This window comes from Monodon monoceros, unplaced genomic scaffold (genome assembly GCF_005190385.1).
Source record: "Monodon monoceros isolate NGI ecotype Baffin Bay Population unplaced genomic scaffold, NGI_Narwhal_1 Super_Scaffold_15, whole genome shotgun sequence".
Lineage (NCBI taxonomy): Eukaryota > Metazoa > Chordata > Mammalia > Artiodactyla > Monodontidae > Monodon > Monodon monoceros.
In genome coordinates this window covers 74406679-74420811 of record NW_021703771.1, presented here as the reverse complement: position 1 = coordinate 74420811, position 14133 = coordinate 74406679, and the positions used below count along the sequence as shown (strand labels likewise).

Genomic DNA, 14133 nt, shown 5'->3' with positions numbered 1-14133 from the left:
ATTGGCAAATGTAAGCTTTGACCTAAAAGCTCTACATTAAGGGATTAAATTCTTTACAAACCTTGCCAGTGAAATTAACAATCACCTTCCATACATGGGGCAGGTGAACTACTCATACACTTCATGTTCAATACGCACTGTCACACTCTTAGAATAAACCATCAGATTTTACACCTACTTGCATAACCAGGAACTTAATTAAAGCCAACTAATATTTTTTAGGAGTATAACAGTTGATTCACAACTGCATTTGCCATCAAGACTGCCTTGTGAGCTTAATCCCTCCTCTACTAAAAATTATAAGGTACCAATCACTCTTTTTCTCTGTTTTCCCAGGTAAATGTCAATCAGGTGTTTAAGCACACAGAGCTATTACAATGCACCCATTTTCAAGAGGAGAAACTGCTGTCCCAAGGACTAGAACCCGCTCTCCTGATTCTCAATCCACTGTACACTGTATCAGATTATTAAGTCTTTTCTGTGAGCAGCCTTAAATCCTTTTTGTTAACTCAGGGACAGGGGAGGGAACAGAGTAGAGTAGACATTGTGGATTGGCACTCAATATCCATTTCCCCTTCTTGTGGTGCAGTATTTTTCAAACTGCCAGTTGCCATCCATTAGTCACGAAGTCAACTTGGTGGGTCAAGACCAGCATTTCTTTTTTTTTTTTTTTTTAATTTATTTATTTATTTATTTATTTTTGGCTGTGTTGGATCTTCGCTGCTGCGCATGGGCTTTTCTCTAGTTGCAATGCGCAGGGGCTACTCTTCATCGCGGTGCACAGGCTTCTCATTGCGGTGGCTTCTCTTGTTGTGGAGCACGGGCTCTAGGCACACAGGCTTCAGTAGTCGTGGCTCGCGGGCTCTAGAGCACAGGCTCAGTAGCTGTGGCGCATGGGCTTAGTTGCATGTGGGATCTTCCCGGACCAGGGCTCGAGCCCGTGTCCCCTGCATTGGCAGACAGATTCTTAACCTCTGCACCACCAGGGAAGTCCCAAGACCAGCATTTCTTAATGGAGTGGAGTAGCCTAGATTAGCATAGAATTGCACAGCATAGACTAGGATAGAAGCCATCATGGGGCATCACATTGTCTTGTGAATCTTTTATTTCAGTTAGATGTGAATGTGACTGCGGGTGTGTGTGAGTCAAATGAATTTTACAGTAGAGTATGTCTTAAAGTTTGAAACACATTGTCCTGGTATGCTTTTCTGTACCTCTGACATTGGGAAGCTAAGTACTCTTGTTTCCTAGAATCCTTTGAGAAAAGATTCCGGGTATAATTTGTGTTTGGCCAGTCGGAGGCCCAAGGGTGCAATTTGGAAGACGGCAGTGGTCACACCTCTACTGCCACAGCTATTTTTCTTAGCAAGCATGTCACAGACACTTTGCGTCTTCTGGGGCTTCATTAGCAGAGGTCCCACCATACGGTCATAAGATCCCTGGGTACCAAGAGGCAAGACGCAAGGCATCCATTTCCTGGCCCAGACGGCAGCAGTGGCAGTGAGGTTCTGGAGTTAGCAGCAGTAGGCGAGCCACTCTGAAAACCTGAAAACGGTGGCTTCCAGAACTTGGTGATATCGATGAGATTCTGGATCCACTGGCTTCCTGGTTGCAGAAGTAGCAGCAGCTGTCTTGGTGGTTTAGTTCTGTAATGGGCCTCTGGAAATTGCTATGGAAAGTTCAACTTCAAGTCTGTTCCTCCAGCCTTCACATGATTCTACAATCCACTTAAGACCGTGTAATAAATCCCTTCTTGCTTAAGCTACTTGGAATACCGTCTATTCCGTACCCTGTTGAAACTGACAGGAAATGGAAAAAAAATAAAATATTTTTTTGATATTCAACATTATACTGGAATCTAGTTATGAGTCTCTATAGAGAATTCTGGAAAGGAGCAGAAAAATCAAGTAATTTGTGAGTTATAGATATTTTCAGTTTTGTTTTGTTGTTTTGTGTTTTTCAGGTCTTATATCACCAAGTGATCAATAGTTGTTGACTGACTAATTGATAAAAACCACATGTTGGAAAACACCTACATTGTACTTTCATAACTAGTTGCAGGGAGAATGAACGAATCTGTCTTAAGTCAGGCTTCCTGGAAAGACTCTGAGATGGGAATGTGGATGCAGGGAGTTTGTTGAATTGCACATTCAGAACAAAACCTGGAAGAAAAGGGCAGAGGAAGCAGTTGCACTGTGATGCAGTCACAACAAAGACCTTAGCTGATCTTATTGGGGGAGGGAGGAATTCTGAATCTGAGGTGATCCTTCAGAGTGGTCCTGTATTGAGGGCAGAAGACCAGGTATTTGTAGTCCCTCATTGACCAGTCACTGGATTCAATGCCTGGGAAGGGTCTGAGACCCAGGGTGAGGTATCCCTTCAGCCAAGGGCGAGTCCTTGCAAGGGACTCAGCTGTGGGTTTTCAGGAGCCGGTAGCTCTGGGCAGCTGGAGGATGAGTGCTTCAGTCCTGAAGGGGGCACCTAGGTAGTGAACCACAGCACCTGCTCAGAAGCCAGAGAAGTTTCAGCATGTCTTGCAGCTTCCTCCGTGCCTTGTAAACACATTCAGTCCAGTCCATACAGGAAAGGTTATGTTTTCAGTATATAAGTGACTTTCAGCATGACTGTAACAATAAAATCTATTCTCCACTTAGCAATACAACCAGCTAAGCATGTTTTTCAAATAGAATTTGTGAGTCTGGAGCCAGAGAGCATGAGTGTAAGCTTTGTCCCCTATCTTCTGTTTCCAGATCAACAGCGGATATGATCGCTCCACTTTTGTTTATGGGCCATTACCACTTTGAGGAGTAGAATTTTTTTATGCCATCCTCTACCCTACTTTCTGCTAGGTCAAGAATTAACCACAAGGCAATTTTATGAAAAGGAAAACTCATGGGACCAGGATTCAGGGAACCTCCCTCTTTCTCTCTCTCTCTCCTTCTCTCTCCCTCTCATTTCCTAGGAATAACCATACCTGCCCCATTGTATAGATCAAAACAAAGGAGTGTACATGAAAATAGTGTGGTAAGAATTACAATACATCTGTAAGCTCTTTTTTTTTATTGAAGTATAGTTGATGTACAATGTTTCAGGTGTATAGAAAAGTGATTCAGATATATATATATATATATATATATATATATATTCTTTTTCAGATTCTTTTTCACTGTAGGTTATTACAAGATTCTGAATTCCTCGTGCTACACAATTGGTTCTTTATTTTATATATAGTAATGTGTATCTGTTAATCCCAAATTCCCAATTTATACCTCCCTCCGCCTTCCCCTTTGGTAACTATGAGTTTGTTTTCTATGCCTGTGAGTCTATAAGCTTTTATCATTAACAGTCATCTGCCCACTTTAAAATTACTCATACAAATCATCATGCAGTAAGAACCAATCCAATCATCATACAGTTTATGTTTTGGGACATAAAGAGAGGAAGAGCCAGCCCCCTTCAATATTCAAACTCCATTCCATTGGCTGATTCACTCACACATTCAACAAATGCTCATTGAGCATCAACTATGGGCTAAACACTAGATGCACAGTGAACAAGCCTGTAGGAGACAACATGGCTGAAAGTGAACACTGTGGACCTAGAAGTAAGAGTAGCCCAGCTTTCAGTTCCAGCTTAGGTGGCTATAACCTTCACTTCTCTGAGTCTTGGTGTTTCTTTGCCCATGAAAAGGGATAGAACCATAAGGGATTGTTGTAAATAAGTGCTGGTAGAGTTACGCACAAGACACCATGGAAACTCATAGGTGGGTGACCTAACCTAGACTCAGAATAGCAGGGATGGCCATTCTGACCGTTGTGAGATGATATCTCATTGTAGTTTTGATTTGCATTTCTCTAACGATTAATGATGTTGAGCATTCTTTCATGTGTTTGTTGGCAATCTGTATATCTTCTTTGGAGAAATGTCTATTCAAAAAATCTAGAAACAATAAATGCTGGAGAGGGTGTGGAGAAAAGGGAACACTCTTGCACTGTTGGTGGGAATGTAAATTGGTACAGCCACTATGGAGAACACTATGGAGGTTCCTTTAAAAACTAAAAATAGAACTACCATACAACCCAGCAATCCCACTACTGGGCATATACCCTGAGAAAACCATAATTCAAAAAGAGTCATGTACCAAAATGTTCATTGCAGCTCTGTTTACAATAGCCAGGACATGGAAGCAACCTAAGTGTCCATCATCGAATGAATGGATAAAGAAGATGTGGCACATATATACAATCGAATATTACTCAGCCATAAAAAGAAACGAAATTGAGATATTTGTTGTGAGGTGGATGGACCTAGAGTCTGTCATACAGAGTGAAGTAAGTCAGAAAGAGAAAAAGAAATACCGTATGCTAACACATATATATGCAATCTAAGAGAGAAAACAAAAAGTCATGAAGAACCTAGGGGTAAGATGGGAATAAAGACACAGACCTACTAGAGAATGGACTTGAGGATATGGGGAGGGGGAAGGGTAAGCTGTGACAAAGCGAGAGAGTGGCATGGACATATATACACTACCAAATGTAAAAGAGATAGCTAGTGGGAAGCAGCCACATAGCACAGGGAGATCAACTCAGTGCTTTGTGACCGCCTAGAGGGGTGGGATAGGGAGGGTGGGAGGGAGGGAGACACAAGAGGGAAGAGATATGGGAACATATGTATATGTATAACTGATTCACTTTGTTATAAAGCAGAAACTAACACACCATTGTAAAGCAATTATACTCCAATAAAGATGTTTAAAAAAAAATAAGAATAGCAAGGAAAACTCTTTGGTGAGGGTAATATCCAAACAGAGACCCTAGAATAAGCAGGAATCAGTCAAGTGTGGGAAGGAAAGACAGTCCAAAAGGTCAGCAGTTGCAAAGCCCTGGAGGGAAGAAAGCACTGGGGAGACTGCAAACATTGTTTTGTAGGAAGTATAGCATCCATAGAGAAGAAGGCGAGGAAGACAGCCCCGTGTGCTGTGCCAGCAAGGCTGGCCGCTATCCAGAGAGCAGAGAGAACAGTTGATGGGCATAAAGCAAGGAGTCATGGGATCCTATTTGTATTTTTTTAAGTGATCACTCTGACTACAATGGAGAAGGGAGAGGACAGTCCCTCATGCCAGGAACATTAAAGCAGAGACTGAGTGAGTTAGAGATAATGGTGTGTAACCCACTGTGAGTTAGAGATAATGGTGTGTAACCCACTGTGGTGTTAATGGTGTATAATGGTGTATAGTGGTGTTAATGGTATATAATGGATAGATGAGGGAGAAGGCGGGTGGTGGAACAGACAGGATTTAATCACATTCACTGAGCTCTTGTAACACCCATGTTCCAAGCTATGCACCTTGTATACGTCAACTCACTGAATCGCTACAAGGACTGTATGAGGAAAATGCTCTTGCTATTTCTGTTATAGTCCTGAAGCACCATAGTGTTCAAAAAGGTTAATCAAGTAGCCCAAGTCCCTCACGAGAGCCTGTATTTGAACCCCAGTCTAGTTTGCTCATGCCCTGTGTGTGCCTCCTCCCCACCATACTGCTGCATAGACTGGTGTACAGATCAGGACAAAGGTCTTATGTAGAGAGAGAAAAGCTGGCATCATTACCACACAGATGATCATTAAAGCCATGAGAACAGGAGGAACTGGTTAGCAATGTTTACAGGCACTGAGTATTCCCTATGTTCCAGGATATTTTCTAAAAGCTTATCATTATTTAATCCTTACAGCAACCTTATAAGAGAGTGTGTTAGTTTCCTAGGACTTCATTAACGAAGTTCCACAAACTGAGTGGCTTCAACAACAGAAATTTATCATCTCACAGTTCTGGAGGCCAGAAGTGTGAAACCAAGGTATTGGCAGGATTGGTTCTTTCAGAGGGTTGTGAGAAACAAGCTGTTCCATGCCTCTCTCCCAGCTTCTGGTGTTTTGCTGGCAACGTGCGGCATCGTCAGCTTTAGCTACATCCCCCCAGTCTCCGCCTTCATCTTCACAGGGTGTTTTACCTGTGTGTGTGTGCGTGTCTTTCTCTGTGTCCAAATTTCCCCTTTTTATAAGGACACCTGACATACTGGACTAAGGCCCACCCTAATCACCTCATCTTAATTTGATCATCTACCTGCAAAGACCCTATTTCCAAATGAGATCACATTCATAGGGCACTGAGAGTTACGACTTTAATGTCTTGGTGGGGGTGGGGGGACACAATTCAACCCATAACGGGTAGATATTTTATGTCTATTTTACAGATGAGGAACCTGAGGCACAGGGAGATAAGTAACTTGCCTGAAGTCAACAGCTAACGCACTGGAGAGTGTATGAAGTATGGGAAAAAGGGACTAAGACAGACCCCAATGGAACACTTAAAACATCCAAGAGACAGACATGAGACCCCTCTTCTGTGACCACAGTAGATGGACCAGAAATGGGTGTCTAATCCAAAGAAAACCTACCTACAGGCTTGTCGCTGCTGGCCTGCAAGGTGACATGGTGTAAAAGTGTTGCTCGCACTGAAGAGTGATGGATTAAGCCAACCAAGTTCTCCTTCCAGAGGCAAAACACAGAGAGACAGAGCAAGAGCCGTTAATAGTGGGAGCAGAAATGGGATGTACAGAAAAGCCAGGAAGTACTAGAAAACATAAAGAAGAGGAAGCCCAGAATAAGCAGAAGCAGATGCTAAAGGTAGAGAGAAGAGTGGAGAGCTGACCATGGTATCAGCAGAAGCAGTAGAAGCAGAGGCAGGGAGAAGTTGAATCATCACGGCATCAAAGGACACCAGCATTCATGGGATGGGTAAGAGAGTCCAGCCATGGCAGCTGCACGGTACCCTGAGACTGGCACTCTAGTTCCTGGACTAACAACTTGTTCCAGTTTATGGGATGTGTGACTGATCATTGGGTTCTGACCGTGAGGTCAAGATCCCCACCCACAATTATACCCACACTTATCCTTACACAAATCTCTCATTTCAATTTTGTGTCTGATAACCTTAAAATAATCTAACTCAAGCGCCCAGAGAGGCAGGAGAAAAAGGAGTTGAATGTCACAGTATGGGAGTTAATAGAAGAGAATGTTTCAAGAAGGAAATGGTCAATTGAATCAAATGTTACAGAAAGATCAAGTAAGACGAGCACTTTAAAAGGAACAGAGATTTGCTAACAAAAATGTGAGAGCTGGGTAAGTGGAGAGAGAAGCCAGGTTGCCATGGATGATGGCATGAATGGGAGGTAAGACCAGAAAGTCAGCAATACAAACCCTACTTTCAAGTGGTTCTACTGTGAAGAGAGAGAAAAATAAGGCTCTAAGTTGTGGAGTGCAAGGAGTGATATTTTTTAAGATGAAAGAGATCTGAGCATATTTAAAGACTGATGGAAATAAGCCACTATTGAAGGCAAGGTTGAAGACAGCTGAGAGAAGAAAACAACTAATAGAACTAAGATGCAAGAGGCCAGGTAGAGGGAATAACCCAAGACAGGAGGAGAGGAGGCAACAAAGGGCGGGCACACGTATGAGGCTATGTTAGGATCAGATATTAAAGGTGTTTCCTGTAATGGCTTCTATTTTCTGGGTGAAATAGAAAATGAGATTATCTGCTGACAGTGAAGAAGGAAAAGACAAGGTAAGAGCCTCGAGGGAATGGAGAATATTTGCAGCAGTCATTTTGGAGAATGGCAGTGAGATCTAACCAGGAAAACGGTGAAGGATTACCAATTAGTACAAAGGGCTCAAGTGAAATCAAAGGCCGTGGATTTGGCATACCAGTTAGCCGTGCTTTCATGTGATTTCCTCCAGTCCCCTTCAGTGGGGCAGGAAAAGCAGCAAAAACATTGGTAGTTGGGATTAATTCCAAGTTGAGGACAGAAGGGCAAGGGAACAAGAAGTTTAAGGTGTTAGGAAGAGAATGACTGAGGAAATATGTCGGCTGGCTCCAGAGGGAGTGAAGATGAGCAGGTCTAGTAGGGAGAAAATATGAGGACCAAGGTATCTCAAAGAACAGTTATTTGGGAGTAAGAGATAGAGTTCTGCGATAATAAGAGGCTATGGAGAATTTAAGATTTCAGAGGTGGAGAAGTTCTAGGTGATTCGAAGATCCTGAATTTGGCCATGTGTAATAGATGTGTGTTGTCTGTCCGTCCAGCTTCTCTTTCTTTGGGGAACTTTCCCTCTGTTACTACATGTGGTTCTGGTTGAACAGATTATTCTGGAGCCTCACCCCATCCCACCCTCGCTGCAGGGGTTGGCATAGGATGCAAGCCAGTGAGTTCATCCTTCTGGCTAGAGTGATTGGCTCAGGGGTATGTGACCAAGAAGAGATGATTAAACTATTCTGAGATTTCTTCCATGAATGTTAGAGGCAGAGAATCTCTCTTCCTCAGCTCAGTTCCTCACGTGTAAAGACTTTGTAATTGCTTATGACCATCTTTCTTGGCAACATAGAGAAATCATCTCCAGAAGGAGCAAGTGAGTCCACTATACAAAGACAAGCAAATCGAGCAGAGACAAAGATGAATAAAAGCAAAAAGGATCCAGAAAACAATGTTGAATCCCTGGATCTAGCCATGCTGAAGTTAGTCTACCCCTGAATCTTTCAACTGAGCATCCCAAAATCTCTTTGCTCAAGGTAGCCTACATTGGATTACTAGAAACTCCAGTCTAGGAGTTGGGTGGCTGAAACCAAAGGAGGCAAAGGTATGAGAGCTGAAAGAACAAGAAACTAAAGATAAAATGTTGCATGGGTTTGCCTTATAGGCATGAAAGTCATCTAAGATGAAGGCAGTACTTGATGAGAGTGGAGAAGACACCTCTGGACCATTTCAACAGTCTTACATAGGAAGAATAGACAGGATGTTAGTGAATTAACTGCGGTAAGGACCGGAAGAAAGTTATATATTAGTTAGCGCGAGCCTCAAAAGAATGATGGTTCTTATACAAAGGTGAAGGAATAGCAGCATGGAAGCTGCAGAGCGGAAAGAGAGGCATACAGACCCCACTTGCTGGGAAGAAGCTAAGTGGGGTGTGCAATAAAGTGGGTAAGATCGCTACTGTGTAAAGTGGGCAGAGCCTTCCCAGTCAAAGGTAACTGTGAAATGCTTCCCCAGTGAAAATTAGACTTCATTTTCTAAGTCCTAATTGTTACAGTATCAATAATATAGACATTCTTTAAAACTTTCAGCCCACAACCCCTTGACCTTGAATCACTTGCTGTTCATCTATAAGATAAAGTAAAACTGGAAATGTAGATGGATCAAGTTAAATTTTTTCTAATTGAGATATTCTAAGCATACATTCAAATGTCTCACACAATGATCAGAATAACAACCTCAGCAGCAATTATTACTCAAGTGATTTGGTAGAAGAGTTAATGTTAAATATTTTAAAACTCTATTTAGAAGATCACATCACACTAATGCATTTTATTGGACAACATGAAATATACATGGATATTACAGAAGAACAAAATCTAACACAAAAATGTGAAGCTGGCCTGCCACCTCTGGAATGAAGGCCACAGAGGGAAAGCTGACAACCAACTGGCACTTCAACAAGAAGGGAAACGGCTTTATTAAGGGATTCTCAGTTTGTCCAAATGACAAATAGTTAATGCGCATATGGACATATATACATAGACAGAATTTATTTTTCTTATCCCATATAGTCTTTCCACCAGAAATTCCTAAGGACTATATTCAAACACTTTAAATATTTCTATATGTATTAAAGATGTTTGTATCTATGCTTGAGTTATATTTTGGAAATATTATATAAATGCATATTTAGATAAATGGAATGTAATTTTGTGTAATAAGGAGAAAGTACAGGACTAACCATATTTAGTATGAACCATTTTTAATCTCTTATATGAACCTGGAAATACAATTAATGATAAGTCAAAATGGAAAAATAATATTATGACAGTGTATGTTTGCTTGTTTGTTTGTTTGTTTTGCGGTATGTGGGCCTCTCACTGCTGTGGCCTCTCCCGTTGCGGAGCACAGGCTCCGGACGCGTAGGCTCAGCGGCCATGGCTCACGGGCCCAGCCGCTCCGCGGCATGTGGGATCTTCCCGGACCGGGGCACAAACCTGCGTCCCCTGCATCGGCAGGTGGACTCTCAACCACTGAGCCACCAGGGAAGCCCCAGTGTATGTTTTTAAAGTGATGTTGTTAAAAAGCATCTTTGAAGAGTGTCAAAAATAAATTTACAAAGAAAATAAATGAAGTTCATCAAAGACTGTATTTGGAAAATGAAAACAGAGAGAATGCACAAAAACAATCTCCCCCACCGCTGGTCCCGCCCGCCCACCCTGACCCCGTCAACGACGGCTTTCTGTGGCCTGGACGGAGCACAGTCACTCAGCAGTTCTATCCCCCAGAGACCCAAGAAGCGAAGTCGCCTCCTCCACTCCAGGTGAATGTGGGTCTGGAGCAGCAGCCACTGCATCTTTGGAGCGTGTGGAGGGATCTCCAGAGACCACAAACCTTCCCTTGGCAGAATACGTGGCTACCTCCCCTACTGTTGCAGACCTCATTCATGTCCTAAGTCAGGGATGTGCAGTAGCAAAATGCACACGACAGAGAAAGCCAGGCAGAGACGACCCATCCCCCAGCGGAGACCCTTGGTCACTCTCCCTCTACGTCAGCTGTCATCCAAACTGTGTCAAACTCACCTCCTTTCTTCTAGAGTTTTCATTTTCTCTTAATGCTTGGGTGTAATTTATTTTTTCCTTCTCCTTTAAATTAGACACGAATGCTCTTTTAAGGGAATATAAATTTTTTTTCTTACGGCATCAATAGAAATAAGACAATCACCCAAAAGAGAAACAGGTTTTCCTTGGGAAGTTAAGAATATGGTTTCCTGAAAAATATTCGTGAAATAGAAATTTAAAAGGAAGACAGAAAATGATAGAAATTCACTATAAAATCTCAATCCTGAAAAAGTATCCGTGCTGTCAGGACATCTGATATATTGGTGAATAAACTGTGTACAATTTCTTCATCTTACCAGTATTTCATGTTAAAGCTTTCATTTTTAAAGTACTGAGCTCGGCTCTGTTCAAACATTAATGATTACCACCAAATACGATCTGGTAGCAACATTTATTTGAAAGAGGACCATTTTATAGGACCTCAGATCTATGTATGTTTCATCCACATAATTAGGTGTATGGCGTTTTTTTTTTTTTTTTTTTGGGGTACGCGGGCCTCTCACTGTTGTGGCCTCTCCCGTTGCGGAGCACAGGCTCCGGATGCACAGGCTCAGCGGCCATGGCTCACGGGCCCAGCCGCTCTGCGGCACGTGGGATCTTCCCGGACCGGGGCACGAACCTGCGTCCCCTGCATCGGCAGGCATACTCTCAACCACTGCGCCACCAGGGAAGCCCGTGTATGGCTTTTTAAAGAAATCATGTGGGTTACACTCATAAATCTCAGTCACTTTTGGACTTCAATCCTTGATTGTACAGATGTTTTCCTTCCTTTGTGATGAAGGCAATTTCCACCAGAATCGCAGGAATTTCAGGAGAAACAGTAGGACTGTGAAATAACAGAGAAGGTGCAGTCTTTGATACTGAGCCGACCTGGTGTTCATTCTGGTTCTGTCACTAACTAACTGCAATCATAGGTAGGTAACCAAGATCACCTCTCAAGCCCCAGAGAGGTTGTAAAGTAAAAACATTAAAGTTTCTCCACATGGTTATTATGAGAATTAAATTGGGTAGTAGAACTCCTGACTCATAATAGAAACCCCGTAATTGTTATTTCCCTACCGTCATTTCCCATTCTAGATACACAATCTAGTGAAATTCATCTGGGTCCCAAAGTGCTAGCAAATAAAATAATAGGTGATTTTAGTGCCAAACATTTACCTAAGGCTGGCACCTTTGAGATCCTTTTTTGCCCATGATCGATTCTTGCTCTATCATCAAAGTATACGATATTCACACACTGATCAAACTTCAAAGGTTTGGGGAATTTGTGAAATTGAGAACTCTGTCCTATCTCTCATCTCCACCTCCCTCAAGAGATATGGCGTTCAATGAAGAAGTTGTAAGTGGCCTTGTGGGTGTCCATCTTGCCTTGTGGTCACATCTTTGAGGCAGGCACAGGTGACAAAGTGATGCTGGTGTGAATGGATCAGTCTTTCAAGACATCTGATGATTTCATAGTCAGGAAGAGCGAGACTGGTCATGTTCAAGGCCAGCATTTGAGAAACCACCTCCCTGAAGTCCACCAGCTGCAATGTCAAACAGAACCACAATGACTGAGAGAACAAAATGTATCAACACAGCTAGACCAAATGCAACCCAAACATCTGTGGAAAACCCAGGTTTGCATGAGCTAGGCAAATTACTTACTCTCATTACTCTCTGATTAATTCTCTCATTTATGGAAGAAGGAGGAGAAGGAGAAGAGGAAGAGGAAGAGGAAGAAGAAGGAGAAGAAGGAGGAGGAGGAGGAGGAGGAGGAGGAGAAGAAGAAGAAGAAGAAGAAGAAGAAGAAGAAGAAGAAGAAGAAGAAGAAGAAGAGGAAGAAGAAGAAGAGGAAGAAGGAGAAGAAGAAGGAGGAGAAGAAGAAGAAGGCTACCTGCTAAATTACCTCTAAAGACACTAACCTTCAGCAATTTCATAACCACTTTTCTGATAAGCCAATTAATATGGTATCGGCTACCAAATCAAGAAGCCCAGTTCAGCAACTATGAATGAGATTCTGGCCTTGATAAGATTTCATTTTCCCACTTCCAGGGTGAATGACTAAGCATACCTTTTTCCCAGGGCTGTTCTGAAATTTGGGTCAAATGAAACGATGACTGTGTATGTGTTCTGCCTACTAGGAAATGCTCTACAATTGTTGGTGTGGTTGTGTCTCTTGTGTTATAAGCATTTATGCACTGGGATGTTAACTGGGCAATGAACCTCTTAAACAAAAGGAAGAACAAATGGCAAAAAAAAAAAAAGTATGAGCTGATGAAAATGGAGGACTTCTAAGCGTTGATCAAATCACATCACACAGATTGCCACCTCACAATCCACAACACTGGACTCTCTGGGACAATTATTTGTCCAACACAAAAGGAAAAATGAGAGTTGTGGAGCTGGAGAAAATGGACAAAATGTGCCTTATACCCCTTCAAATTCTCCTTGACTGGTTGCTGTGATTCTAGGTAAAAGCAGAAGCAGATCAACTAGAGATGGCCAGACAACCCCTCTCCAGAGGTACCTTCCATTTTAGAAAAGGTGTGATCCAATCCGAAGGCAGATGTTTCCTCCAGGAGAAGTGCCTTCCACACGACCTCGTCATGTGCTCATTCACTCACCAGCATCCTTCCTATGCTGAACCCAACTCGGGAAACAGAACACTCTTTCCAGCCTAGCCTCCCTGATGAAAAAGTTTTCCCCAAACTTTTCCACCCTTTTGAATATGGCCAATGCTCTTAATTGATGAGAGGTTTCCTCTGAGACCACTCACTCTTAGAGTTTGGCCTTCCTCAACTCGGCCTGACACATGAGCCAAAGCAGAGGCAGCCAAAGAGAAAAAATATCCTCGGATCAGAGCCCACTCTGTGCCCTTCTGAGCTGCAGAAAGAGACTGAGATAAAAGCCAAAAGCAGGGGTCAGGCTGCCCAGGACCTGTTTTTTTTATGCCTGACCTCCTGATGGGCTCACCAGATAAAACTCCTCCTTGCAACCAGCGGGCGCATGAGTTCTGTTTTATGGTTTACATCTGGGCTTGGTCGGCCATCAGGTCTGGGTGCCACTGTTTGAGAATTGGGATTGTTTCCTGCAATTGATCTCTGCTGGAGATAAAATTTCCCTCCTGAGGCTGCAGCCCTGGATAACGTTAGAAGATCTGGGATAACGCAAACTTCAGAGGCAATCAGCAAATATAATAAAAACCTCTTCACAACCAGAACCTGGCTTTTCACAGGCTTTCCATGGCTTCAATAAGAATGTCTTTTTCTTTGCTACAGTTCACGCCATGAAAATGTGAATTGTTTTTCTTAGTGGAGTAAATCATAATCGTTCTTTTAATGCCAAAAAGATGGTAGAAGACAGATAGATACGTTAGAATGATATAGAAAGCTTGATAAATTGGTTATGAAGAAATGTATGAATAATTATCAAGCTTTTGAATT

At 42.4% G+C, this 14133-nt stretch overlaps 2 protein-coding genes across 2 annotated transcripts in view; both read right to left on the bottom strand.

Moving 5' to 3' along the window:
• ESR1 (estrogen receptor 1) overlaps positions 1-14133 on the bottom strand; it is a 493708-nt gene that overhangs the window by 439246 nt on the left and 40329 nt on the right. The window lies entirely within an intron of this gene.
• The window catches only part of CCDC170 (coiled-coil domain containing 170), a 54162-nt gene continuing 50357 nt past the window's right edge, over positions 10329-14133 (bottom strand). The window contains 1 exon segment of the mRNA XM_029224361.1: positions 10329-12234. Within this exon segment, the coding sequence (XP_029080194.1) occupies positions 12034-12234 (201 nt within the window). The 3' untranslated portion in view covers positions 10329-12033.